Source organism: Macaca nemestrina, chromosome 11 (assembly GCF_043159975.1).
Source record: "Macaca nemestrina isolate mMacNem1 chromosome 11, mMacNem.hap1, whole genome shotgun sequence".
Lineage (NCBI taxonomy): Eukaryota > Metazoa > Chordata > Mammalia > Primates > Cercopithecidae > Macaca > Macaca nemestrina.
In genome coordinates this window covers 89,958,707-89,971,591 of record NC_092135.1, presented here as the reverse complement: position 1 = coordinate 89,971,591, position 12,885 = coordinate 89,958,707, and the positions used below count along the sequence as shown (strand labels likewise).

The 12,885-nt window shown below is 35.6% G+C and overlaps 1 protein-coding gene across 1 annotated transcript in view; it reads left to right on the top strand.

Moving 5' to 3' along the window:
* LOC105468192 (transmembrane protein with EGF like and two follistatin like domains 2) overlaps window positions 1-8,254 on the top strand; it is a 249,456-nt gene extending 241,202 nt beyond the window's left edge. The window contains exons 8-10 of the mRNA XM_011718234.3: window positions 1,285-1,408; window positions 3,525-3,683; window positions 6,905-8,254. Of these exons, the coding sequence (XP_011716536.1) occupies window positions 1,285-1,408; window positions 3,525-3,683; window positions 6,905-7,001 (380 nt within the window). The 3' untranslated portion in view covers window positions 7,002-8,254. The remainder of the gene's footprint in view (window positions 1-1,284; window positions 1,409-3,524; window positions 3,684-6,904) is intronic.
* The last annotated feature ends 4,631 nt before the right edge of the window (window positions 8,255-12,885 follow it).

Below are 12,885 nucleotides of genomic sequence, written 5' to 3'. Positions count from 1 at the left end.
TATTTTACAACTTTTTTCAGACTTTAATGTTTTGCAGATGGCATCTGGATCTTAAAGATGTATAGATATTTTGCAGCTCTGCTTAATCATAAATAATATATTTGTCTGATTCATTAATACCAGAGGCATGTTTTTTCTCCCGATGAATATGCTTATCATCCATGACTGCCAATAATAAAAACCCTTATATGGAAATAACCCATTTCATAAAAATAGGAATTCACTTGCCATTTTCCATTCCTGCTGACTAATTACTAGGGTGTTGAAGAGTACCTTCAGATTGAAGAGTGTCTTCAGATTGAGTTCATAAAAGCTATATTTCTCATGTGTTTGGGCAGAAATTTTCAAGAATGTCATATTTCAGATTTAGTGAAAGCTCAAGGCAAAAGTTTTATCATGAAATGAACATATTAAGACTCAAAAGACACTTAAAGATGACATTACAAATATGAAGCAAATGTATTTGGACTAACAAAGGTCAAAAAAAATCAAATACCTACAAAAACATGGCAAAACAAGTAGAACATGTTGTAATGGCACGCAAAAGTGTTCATTTTAGTGTTTATTCTTTATCATGAGTTTAGGTTTCACATAGCATTGTTAATATAGGCCAAATATGCATTTAAATATATTTATAGTATTCAGTGTCTACTATGTGAATATCTACATAAGTTATTTTGAAATGACGTTTTCTTGTTCAATAGGTTTATTTTGGCAACAAAAAAAAGTGTATGGATGCTAGTGAAAATCATGTTTGCAGTAGATTTTAAAAGCCTCAAAGAATACATTTGTTGAAATTTGCATTCGGTTTGAAAAACGTGTGTTTAACAATTGAACACGGCCATATTTTAACTTTTAAGCTCTCGTGTTGTGAAAGTATCGAGGTATTACAGCAATTTACTCTTAAGGACATTATGCTGGGCTTTGAAATTTAAAAAATAGGATATTTCTTCTTGGAGTATTTCATGATCAAGTACAGTCCCTATGCGAGGAAAATTAAAGCTGTCTGACAAGTCCTAGAAACACCACTAGCTGTTAAAGACGTAGGAAATTGCATAAAAGCATAAAAAGCACTGGGTAATTTTGCAAATTTCATCTCTAAACACAATTGTAAAGATGTCTGTCTTTCAGTTCTTTCTTCCTCTTATTTCTGAAGCATAGCCCTTTAGTTCTTGCCGTTTTAAAATCTTTGCCTACCATAGCTTTGCTTCTTAATGTACTGGTTGATCTTACCAGGCTAAAAAAGTATTTACAGGGGCTGCTTGCTTTTATCTGTATTCACAGAGAATGCTAACAAATTAGAAGAAAGTGCCAGAGAACACCACATACCTTGTCCGGAACATTACAATGGCTTCTGCATGCATGGGAAGTGTGAGCATTCTATCAATATGCAGGAGCCGTCTTGCAGGTAACATTTTTACTCGTAAGCATAGTTAATGTATAAAGTTAATATGTAGAAACTAAATTGTGATGTTTATAGAAAATTGGTCGACATTCTTCTTGAATGGGTGATCAGCAACAAAACTTTTCTCTGCTTCTCCTGTGCATGTATACACACACACACATACACACTAAAAAATATATATGTGTGCACCTTACACACTATATAACACATTACTAAACTCTTCTAGTAGAATTTGAAATTGTACTTTGTGCATTATAAGCTCCTTAAAGGTACCAGTTCCTCTGTATTACCTCTCTTTCTCCTGAACACAGAATAGTACTTGGCATATATCAAGTGCTCAGTAAGTATTTATCAGACAAATGAATGGATGAAGCCTCATGTATTTTAGATAGCATAGTTGCTTCTCAGAGTTCATCTCTTCCTAAGTCCTTCAGGTCTTCTCATAAATATCATCAATCCTTGTTTTGCCAGGCACTCACTATTTTCTATAGATCTGCTCTCCCATGGAGCCTTGCAAAGTGAAATCATTAGCTATACCTCCACAGTTTCAAACTCAGTAGAGACACAAAGAAATTGTCTATCTGGATTTAGTTTATGACTATAAATACTGGCCAGGCATGATAGCTCACACCGGTAATCCCACACTTTGGGAAGCCGAGGCGAGAAGATCACTTGAAGCCAGGAGTTCAAGACTAGCCTGGGCAACAAAGGGAGATCCTATCTCTAAAAAAAAATTTTTTTTAATAAAAAAATTAAAAATTAGCCATGCAGGGTTGCATGCACCTGTAGCCCCAGGAGCTACTTGAGAGCTGAGATGGGATGATCCCTTGAGCCCAGAAGTTCAAGCCTGCAGTGAACTATGGTCACACCACTACACTCCAGCCTAGGCAACCAAGCAAGACCCCATCTCTTATATATGTACAAATATATATTTATTTAAATACTTCTGTGTATTCATGTCTAAAATATAATTATTTCAGAGATGGCAAAGCCAAAATGAAAACATGATTTATGTTTATTTTTATTTACACTAAGTACAAGTGACATATGATGAAATAGGTTGTATTTTCATTTACAACAGAAAGTTTCTCTCTCTGTCTCTCCCCCTCCCACTCTTCCTCCCTTTCTCCACCCCTCTACCTAGAGCTGTCTTCCTTTCATGTTTTCCCTCCACAAAATATACTAGCACAGGCCTTCAACTGAAGTCAGGCAGAATGAACAAAACTGAGAAGTTACTCCTACTACCCGCTCACTCCCCAGCAGTGTCATTATTATTAAACCCTTCCTGATAGAAAAAAATTCTCAGGATGTAGTTATAAGAAATTCAAAGTGAAGTAATAGAATAGTTCCACAAAATCAATGACATGTTGATCCCCTTTAAATATTGTTTTCTTATGAGCTATTTTCTCATTTAATAGACACATGCTAATTTTCATATGTAGATTGTCTACCTGAGCTTTCCATGAGGGTTGAGTGGGAGAGGCAACATTCATTCTCAGATGAACACTACCTCGCCTTGTTTTGCAGAACTATATTGCCTACACCATACTTACTTTTTTCTAACAAAATTTGACTCTATCATCAGCAGATGATTTTTTGACCAGAAAACTAATGACTCATCCTGTAACTCTGATCCTAGTATTTCTCAACATTTATTCTGACAATAGCATAGAGAATGTTTCATCCAAAACAAACAGACTAATTTTTATACCCATGTCATCAGAAACAAAATACTTTTTCAAGTAAACATGTTGACTTAGGTTGATTAAAGAGCAAATTAAATAACATGTAAAGCTCACCTTTCAGAAAATATAGAAATAACAGTCATTCTTGGACATGTATTATCTCTCTATATTGTCACCAAAAACAAATTATCGAGTGATCCTCCTACCTTTGAAATTACTATCATAAATGTAAAAAGAAACCACATATCTTATAACTGAGAAACACAAAGACATCTTATTGAAAATAAGTAGTTGTGAGCCATAACCACAAAGTAATATTTATTTAGAAAGGGACACAAAAAGCCCTAATTTTGTGATGAAAATAAATGCCTATCAATCAACTATAAAAATGAAGGCAGCAGCTACAGGTAACTGGGCACTATAATTTCTTCCAGGTGTGATGCTGGTTATACTGGACAACACTGTGAAAAAAAGGACTACAGTGTTCTATACGTTGTTCCCGGTCCTGTACGATTTCAGTATGTCTTAATCGCAGCTGTGATTGGAACGATTCAGATTGCTGTCATCTGTGTGGTGGTCCTCTGCATCACAAGGTCAGTAACAGCACTTGGTGGCTACTCAAATAAAGGGATATATTGTTCCTCCTTTATTTAATCAGATCCCTCTGAGTTGAGTTCCTTCATGGACTCTGTGGCCATCCATTCTCTCTGAGTCCTATGTCCTTAGCATAAGAGTATTTGAATAGCCAGTGGAGTGGTACAATAGCATATTGGGGTGGTACAAATTACTTTCCTTAATTTTGCCTGATGATAAAGATTATTTATTTTTACCTACTTGAATTAGTATCCTTATCTACCTGAATCAGTATCCTTATGTACCTGAATCAGTTTTAACATATCTTGGTATAATAACAAACACATTTTTATCTTAGGATGACAAAATAGTTTTCAGTCACAAAATGCACAAATACATGTAGTTGTACTTTTATGGTAAATGAAAACCATAGATACATAAAAACATGCAGCAAATATCACAAAAAACTCTTATATCAAATTCCCAGCCGAATCAAAAGGCAATTTTTCCTGGAGAATCAGGTTGAAAGACACAGTGGTTTCCATCAGTTTCAACAGAAAAGAAAACCATGATTAATTAGCAATGTCTGACATTGGGCCTGGAGTAAAGGAATGAGGCCAGTATTGCTTAATTTCATTAGCATACAAACCAATGATAACCAAGAATTGGACTTTAAGCCAAATGCGTATCATTTATGTTGTGTGTAACCAGAAAAGTCATTGAAGATAGTCCTTACTGACTTGATTTCACTCTTCTATAAAAAGTTCCAAGGAAGTTTCTAAGATTTTCACCAAATTCACCAGGCTTTTAGACTTTCTTCATTTGTGCAGCTCTCCAGTAAATCAAAATATTTCTCTAAAAATTGTTTTGAACAGATACAAAAATAAAAGAAAGTATCATATCTTTAGAAAATAGGGCCATAATACATTTCAGTATGGTATTGCACTATCTTCTTTTAGGACAAGTGTTGCATTTGCTCTTGAAAAAGACAAAATGTGGTTCATAAATCCTCGCCTGGACTAAAGGCTTAAGGGAGGATCATCGACTAAAGCTTTGGGCTGCTCTAAGCCGAGTTGAGTTCATCAACTCGACTCTCACGTTTAGATGCCAAGTGATTATATTAAAATAGATTCTGGGGAACATAAAGATAACAAGAATCCAAAAATATGCATATAAAAAGAAAAAGAAAAGAATCTGAAACATAGGAAACTGTGCCATATTACTCTAATATCTAGCCAATATCAGTACATGAAAAACAAAACCTATATTTAATGGATATAATCTCAACAATGTGATTGCTACTTCGACTACTGACACAAATGCAAAACTGTAAATACTTTAGCAGATGTTTTCAATTCTGTTATGAATCACAGTTGCATTCCCATACATAATAATAACAACAGAAATATACAGGGTCCTTTCTTCACGAGAAATTGTGTAAGCGTATATTATGTGTGTGTATCATATATGTGTATACACATATACACACATATATATGCACATTTAATAACATTACAGAGAAAGAACAATTATCTCCGCTTTCAAGATAGAGACCCTGAGGTAGAAGTTGGCAAATTGCTGACTTTACACAGCTGAGCAACAAGGGCAGAAATGGGGTCCAGGTGGCCTAGTGCCAGAGCCTGGGCACTTCACCGTGCTCATACTGCACCGTGTCTGGTAAGGATTTTGTGTATTCTGATGCTCAAGATTATCTAAACTGAGTTCCAAATTGGAGTATTTTTCCAAGGCATATGGACTTATTCATTTTCCGTGTTATAATAAACTAAAACCTGTCCTCAATTTATTGGCTTTTGAGGGGAAGACATAGCACATAAACTAAATTAGTATTTTGTAATGCCTTTTACAAATCTGCCTTAAGACCATCAAACCTTCTAGAGCCTTTCCAGGATTCATACTAGTCAATAAAGCACACCAGTTCCCAGTGTGGATTCATTTCACTCACTTGAAAACATTCTGCTCTGAAACCAGACTTTCCAACTAGGCTATCTGTCCCCAAACCCCAGAAACCCTACTTTCCTGATGACCTGGCCATATTTGTCTGTCAAGACCTATTTCAAAATAGGTCTTGCTAAAAGATTTACAAAATTGCAGCAAGCAGAAGTCCTCCCATTTCCTTTGATTTTTCGTCTTCCTCATCTGGTCTCTCCTGTCTTCTGCATCTCTCTTCTATCTCTTCTCCTTCTTTCTACTTTCTTATTTTCTGTTTTGCTTTACTATTTTAGCCAAACACCTGCCCTCCTCCTAAACACCACATGTGTCACAAAAAATATGGACATTTGGAGACATATTTCAAAATGAAACGAGTTGCCCTGTTGAGAAGTTGGATTTTTGATCCTTTTATTTCTAGCTCCCATTTGCTGGGAATGTGATTTCAGCTCCCTGTTCACTTTAACAGATCTATCCTCCGTCTAAAACTATACATATATATATTTATATACACCTACATACACACACACACATATACATAAACCCATATACACACATGATATATATGTGTATGTATATTTATATATTTTCATATATTCTGATACTTCACAGATTATTACAATAGAATTTTATATGAACTTTCCATTATTCTCATTTGCATAGTCAAAGCATTTTTTGTTACAAGAAAAAAAATACTAGACCAGAGATTTTCAGATAATTTGACTGAATATTAGATTTTTATAGATGCTAAATAATTGGTACCAATTTATGTCCTTAATCTATACTATTAAGGTACAAAAATGATATTACGCTGGTCCAAAACAATGTTCCTTTCCATTACATATCAGATATTAACAGTTGGCTCATTCTCTGCTGGTTTGATAGGATTTAAACTCATGACATTGAAAAGTCAATATAACATTCATTCTTAAGACATTTAAAATATAAAATTGTTGAAGACCTTTAAAGTGAGATAAAATGGGCTCACGACTTGCTTGATTGCATTGTGCTGAGTCATTCTTTGTGCCTTAATGAGTAAGCAGTTAAGGACAAAGTAAATGTCTTCCTCTTCAGCTTCTGCCTGTGTTCAATTCCCAACAAAAACTTAAAGACAACTGCACAGAGAAGCAAAATAATAACTTTTCCAAAATAATCCAAGTTTCTACTAATGATAAATTCTTTCATCTGTAATATTTTAATAATTTGCTTAATCCACATCTTTGCTCTGTGATTGTAGGACCAAACTTTAGGTAATAGCATTGGACTAAGATTTGTAAACTTTCCAACCTTCTAGGAAATGCCCCAGAAGCAACAGAATTCACAGACAGAAGCAAAATACAGGGCACTACAGTTCAGACAACACAACAAGAGCGTCCACGAGGTTAATCTAAAGGGAGCATGTTTCACAGTGGCTGGACTACCGAGAGCTTGGACTACACAATACAGTATTATAGACAAAAGAATAAGACAAGAGATCTACACATGTTGCCTTGCATTTGTGGTAATCTACACCAATGAAAACATGTACTACAGCTATATTTGATTATGTATGGATATATTTGAAATAGTATACATTGTCTTGATGTTTTTTCTGTAATGTAAATAAACTATTTATATCACACAATATAGTTTTTTCTTTCCCATGTATTTGTTATATATAATAAATACTCAGTGATGAGAAAAAATTGGCATTCTTAAATTTGCGGTATCTCATAACTGTAAATATAATCAGACTAGTACAATCTGTACAGCTACCAATATTTCATGTTTCTTCTCATCTTGAGACAGCACATTAGTTTGTACAGGACTCAGTGGCTAGGTTTTGAGTGATTCCAAGATCAAGGGAAATGATGGTTATTGGAAAAGAGAAAAAAATAATTTACTTTTTATCGAGTGAGGATAAAATATTTCAGATCTTTGAATCATCTCTATTTCATCAACTTTCTTCCCTGGCCTTCCATTTTCATCCCTAGAGCAGAAAGATCTCTGGCATATAAACTAAATAAAAGAAGAAGGGGAGGGAAAGTGTTTATAACTCATAAAGGAGAGGGAAAGAAGATATTGGTTTTTATTGGGGAAGTAGCTTAGAATCCCCCAGTTAAGTGCATGTATCTGAAGGATACTGAACAAGTTACATACTAGGTATACACAGAGTGGCAAAATACATTCCATTTAGGTGGGTGGAATTACCAGGGGAAAAACGTAATAATACCATTAAATGTGAAACACCAAAGTCGTGATTTCTCAAGAGCACCATACTATATTTATAGTATATGGTTCTTTGAAAAGAAGTTAGAATCACAACCAATACCCCATGAATAGTTTTATGGCTAATGTAGCACCGTAATTTGTAAGGGATGATGACAATATTTCATGAAAACAGAGATATGTTTTGAGCATATTTATATGGTGAGGTAAGAAAGAAAATCTTATAGCATCTGAAAAACCTCAGTGGGAAGTTGGTATGGATTTTTGTTTGATTTGTGCATACAAATAGGTATCACAACTTGGTTTGGAAAAAATAAGCTGTGAAAAGTCTCAAGGAATAAGATGAAAATAAATCAATTATTATCATTTAGCTCTGCAAAGCTTTCCATGGCTAACACAGTAAATTTAAATAAAGCTCTCTTTGTCTCCTTCAAATAACCTGTGCGTGGACTTTAAAAAAAAAAAAAAAAAAAAAGACACTCCAAATATCCAATCAACACATTTTGAATATAAAATATTCAGTGAAAAATTATTTTCTGAAGTGATGTTTAAAATACTCGTCAAAACATAAATAAAGGTGACAATCTAAGTAGGATTTAGGACTCTGAAAAACCTGGTTTTCTAGATTAGTCATCACTGTGAAAAGTGTGACTCTATTGGCATAACCATCACTCAAATGTTCCCATAAATCGGCCCTATGCCACCTGTACAAGACAAATTCCTTTTCGCCTTCTTCGTGGAAGTTTAGTTTGGTTACCAGACAGAAACATGTAACAAGCCAGGGTCTCCTTTGTAAGATTCTTGTGACAAAGAAACCCTTCCTCCTCATAAAGGAAGAGGAAAAAGTGCAACATCCACAGAGATTTATAGAGATTAAAAGAAACAATTCCACTGACTCTTGTTTGTAGGAGTGTGAAATGATTTGATTTGTTAGATATGGATGCATTGCTATATGTGAATTTTTATCAAATGATCATAAACCTATGTCCTTGGAGTTCATAATATAATACACTCTTGCCCATTTCCATACTCACCCACCCCATGAAGGAATTCCTTTTAAAAGATGCATAACAATCTTAAGTGAGCATATACTATGTGCCAGGCACTGTTCAAGGTCCTAGGGAAATACAAACAAAACATGGTCTCTGCTACAAAAAAAAAAAAAAAAAAAAAAAAAAAATCTCACAACCTAGAACTAACAGATAATCACCCAGCCTCTACTAGCATATTTCTGGTAATTTGGAATTTCATCCTTGGGCAGTTATAATTTTTCAAACAATTCTTTCTCATATCAAGGTGATGCTTATTTCTATGTGCTTTCTACCCAGGGCTCCTATTTTTTCTCTTAGGAGCACAGGAATAATGACTTATGTATTTAAAATAAAAAGAAGAAATCATGTTTTCCCACTCACCCCACAGCCTTCCTGCAGCTCTGTTCATCTCCAAGTGAAACATCCTTAATTTCCTCATCTGTTCTTCATGTGATATCACTTCCATATCCCCCTAGCATCTGCATTGTCCTTCCTTGGACAATTTCTACTTTATCAGTATATTTCTTTGAGTGTAGAGCTCAGAATTTCACAATTCTTTGACCAGCACGCTATGTAGTAGAACTTGTAGAAGGCAAGTTTAATTGAGAGCCGTCATTCTTAAATTCAAGTTCTACTTAGACCTGCAATTTTGCTGTGGTACCATGAACAAGTCATTTCATATCTCAGATCTCAGTTTCCTCGTTCAGAAGATCACTTCTGTCTCTCTATCAAGATTCTATATATTCAGGAAAAAGGCACTATATACTTTTATTATTGCTACCAAGGACCATATTAACTACTTTTATTGCTTATCCTCAACTTAAATTCAAAATTGTTTTAAAGTAAACTGCTAATGTCCAGGCGTGGTGGCTCACGCCTGTGATCCCAGTACTTTGGAAGGCCGAGGCGGGTGGAACACGTGAGTCCAGGAGTTCGAAACCAGCCTGGCCAACATGGCGAAACCCTGTCTCTACAAAAAAAAAATACAAAATTAATCAGGTATGGTGGCGCCACCTGTAGTCCCAGCTACTTGGGAAGCTGAGGCAGAGAATCACTTGAACTGGGAGGCTAAGGTTGCAGTGAGCCAAGATCGCGCCACTGCACTACAGCCTGGGTAAAAGAGTAACGCTCTGTCTCAATAAATAAATAAATAAACTGCTAATATGCCATGTCATTCCCTCATTTACTCATTCATTCGTTGTACATTATTTATTAATTTAGCAAGGGCCTTCAGTTACCAGCACCACGCTAAGTTACAAAAAGACAAAGATAAATAAGGCTGAGACCCTGCCTGAAAGGAGTTCACTATCAGAACATCCCAGTTCCTTGCTTCAGAGATCTCACAGTCCTGTGGGGAAGACTGAGAAGTAAATTAAACAATTATGAAGAATGTGACACAAAGGCTCTGATACTGGTCAGCTCAGAGTGCTTGGGGACCCGGAAGGAGGAAGTGCGAGGCTGGGGAGGTGTCCTCTTGACAGTAAGTTACACAGAATGACTTCTTCATTCTCCGCACATACTCCGACTTCTTGCTTCTGATATTTTATGCACTCCTCATGCTTTCTTCACACCCTTCTCTTCGCAAAACCCAGAACAAATAACAGCTTATCAGTGAAGCCTCTCTGATTCCCTTGGCCATCTTCCTAATTATCTCATAGTGCTTTTCATGTTGTTCCCTCATTGTCCATGCAAGTCTGTTTTTCCCTTAGCAAAGGAGCAACAAAGAAACAGAAAATCAGTGCCTTGCCAATTGTTTTTGTTAGTTTAAGAAACATTTACTGGATCCCACACCATGCCAGACACTATTCTAGGTACTGTGATGTAGCAATACAGTGCCTACCAGGTCTCTGCTCACAGGCTCACATTTCAGCAGAGGAGGTGAAGGTGGATGTGGGGAGAGGGTTCATCAAACAACAACAACAACAAAAACTGCAGTTTCAAGTTCTACACAAAGAATTAAAAATAGGACAAGGTGACTGGGTAGTGACTGAGGACTGGGTGCCTCCAAAGTGAGCATAATGTTTAAAACTTGGGCTCTGAAGCAAGGCAGATATGACTGCCAGTCGAAGTTTCACTTTACTAACTAACCTTGGACTAGTTGCCTAACTTCATTATGCCTCATATTTTAAATGGAGAGAAAAATATCTTCCATGTCTAATATGACTGGTTTGAGAAATGAACATGACAATCCATACTTGTGATCAGAATAGTGACATGCACACAGTGAACTTTCAATATATGGAAATTATTTTATAGGGATTTGATAAATAAGTGTCGTAAAAGTAAGTAAATAAGAAGAAACCATATTTCATCAATTAAATGTTGCATCATGGGAATCATATGGTCACAGTTAGAAGGAATCAAGCAATCATCTTTACCCAAAAAAAAGCGTCTCTCATCTCTTTGAAGACAAGAGAGCTGGTTTTGGTTCTGGAAAATAAGGCAACATAGAGTTAAGAAACAATGCAGCATCTCTAAATCTCTTTTTCAAATGGGTCCACTGGTATTGTGTCTGAATAAAATGGAGGTCATTCTGCTACTTTAAAATAGATCTATCCTGATAAAGCACATACCATTAAACTTCTTGTGTGTTTTCAGACAGGAAATGAGTGAGTCAATATTGCAGTGACTTTGCAGGATCAAAGTCTTTACTTGCATGGATCCTGGAGAAGTCAGTGCAGACTATTGAAATATAACAGAGATGATCTCTATGTCCTATCAGCCTCTCTACTAATGTTTATCTTCAGATGCTACTTCCCTTTGCCAAAATTATGCAACCCCTGCGCCACCTGTTGCTCTTCCCCAGTTAGAGTAGACATGTTAGTTATATAATTAATCATCTGGATGTCAATGATAAAAGGTTTTTCATTGAATTTATTGATATATGCATACCATCATCCTCAGGAAGTTCACATAAAGGATGGATAAAGGAGAAACAGAGGATAATACAAAGTAATGGGGTTGGTTTTATAACCAGTGCATAAATATACAAATGAATATGACCCTTCGAAATCAACATCAGGAAGTTATGTGTGATGTCCCACCTGCTACCCAGCACATTCAAAGCCTCCTTCCAGCCTCACTGTGGACAGAAATCTACTGATACCTCTACTCTGGGTATGGCACCTTGGTTAATATCTACTTCCAGTAATACTTAATGTGTTGTTTTAACTTGAATCTTTGGTACATTTTTAATTTTTAATTAATTTTTACTCTTTCTCTTACATCAGGTAAGAAATGAAGAATAGAATACGTTCTTTTATTTTTCCAAGCCAAATTTAATCCAGGACAAGAACCTAACTCAGAACTAATGAGAAGTCCCAAATCAGGTATTATAGGGGAAAGGGAGAGAGGGATAGGAGCAAAGTCTGGCCCTCTGTTCTCAGTGGTCCCATTGTCGTGGTTAAACCTCCCTGTCTTCCTGATCCATCACAGGCACTCCCCACACAGGCGGCTCAGCCATGGTGATCATCCTGAGGCAGCGTCTATCAAGACCCACATAGTCAAACCCATTCTTCAGGCTTTATTTTGAGAGGGCTTTATTCCCTTTCTCTCTATGGATGTCTCCCCTTATTGTACTTTCTCTCTTTCTCAAAATAATAACCACCTCTTTTTTCTTCACCTCATACAATAGCATCCTCCATTATAGCCCTTCTCTGCCACAATCTAGCTTCATTCTTTTCCATGAACTTAGACCTTGAAAACAGAGGCCTTTTAATGAATCAAAGACATGAAAACAAAGCACAGAATTATGTCCCAAATTATCACGAAGTTCATCAAATTATTAATAAATATATTACATACATAACACTTTCTTACTTTATTCACTGGCAAAATTAGCAAATATAGATAAGTCGGAGGCATAAAATAATATCATCACCAAAAGAAAAGCACCATGGTGTTTGTGTATATCATTTCAAATAATTTATATGAATATATTAATATATGTTGAATTTTTTTAAGACAAGAAAATAATTTATTAATAAACTGAATCCTCACTAAAGAATAAGCTATGAAGTTTGATAGTTATTAAGCA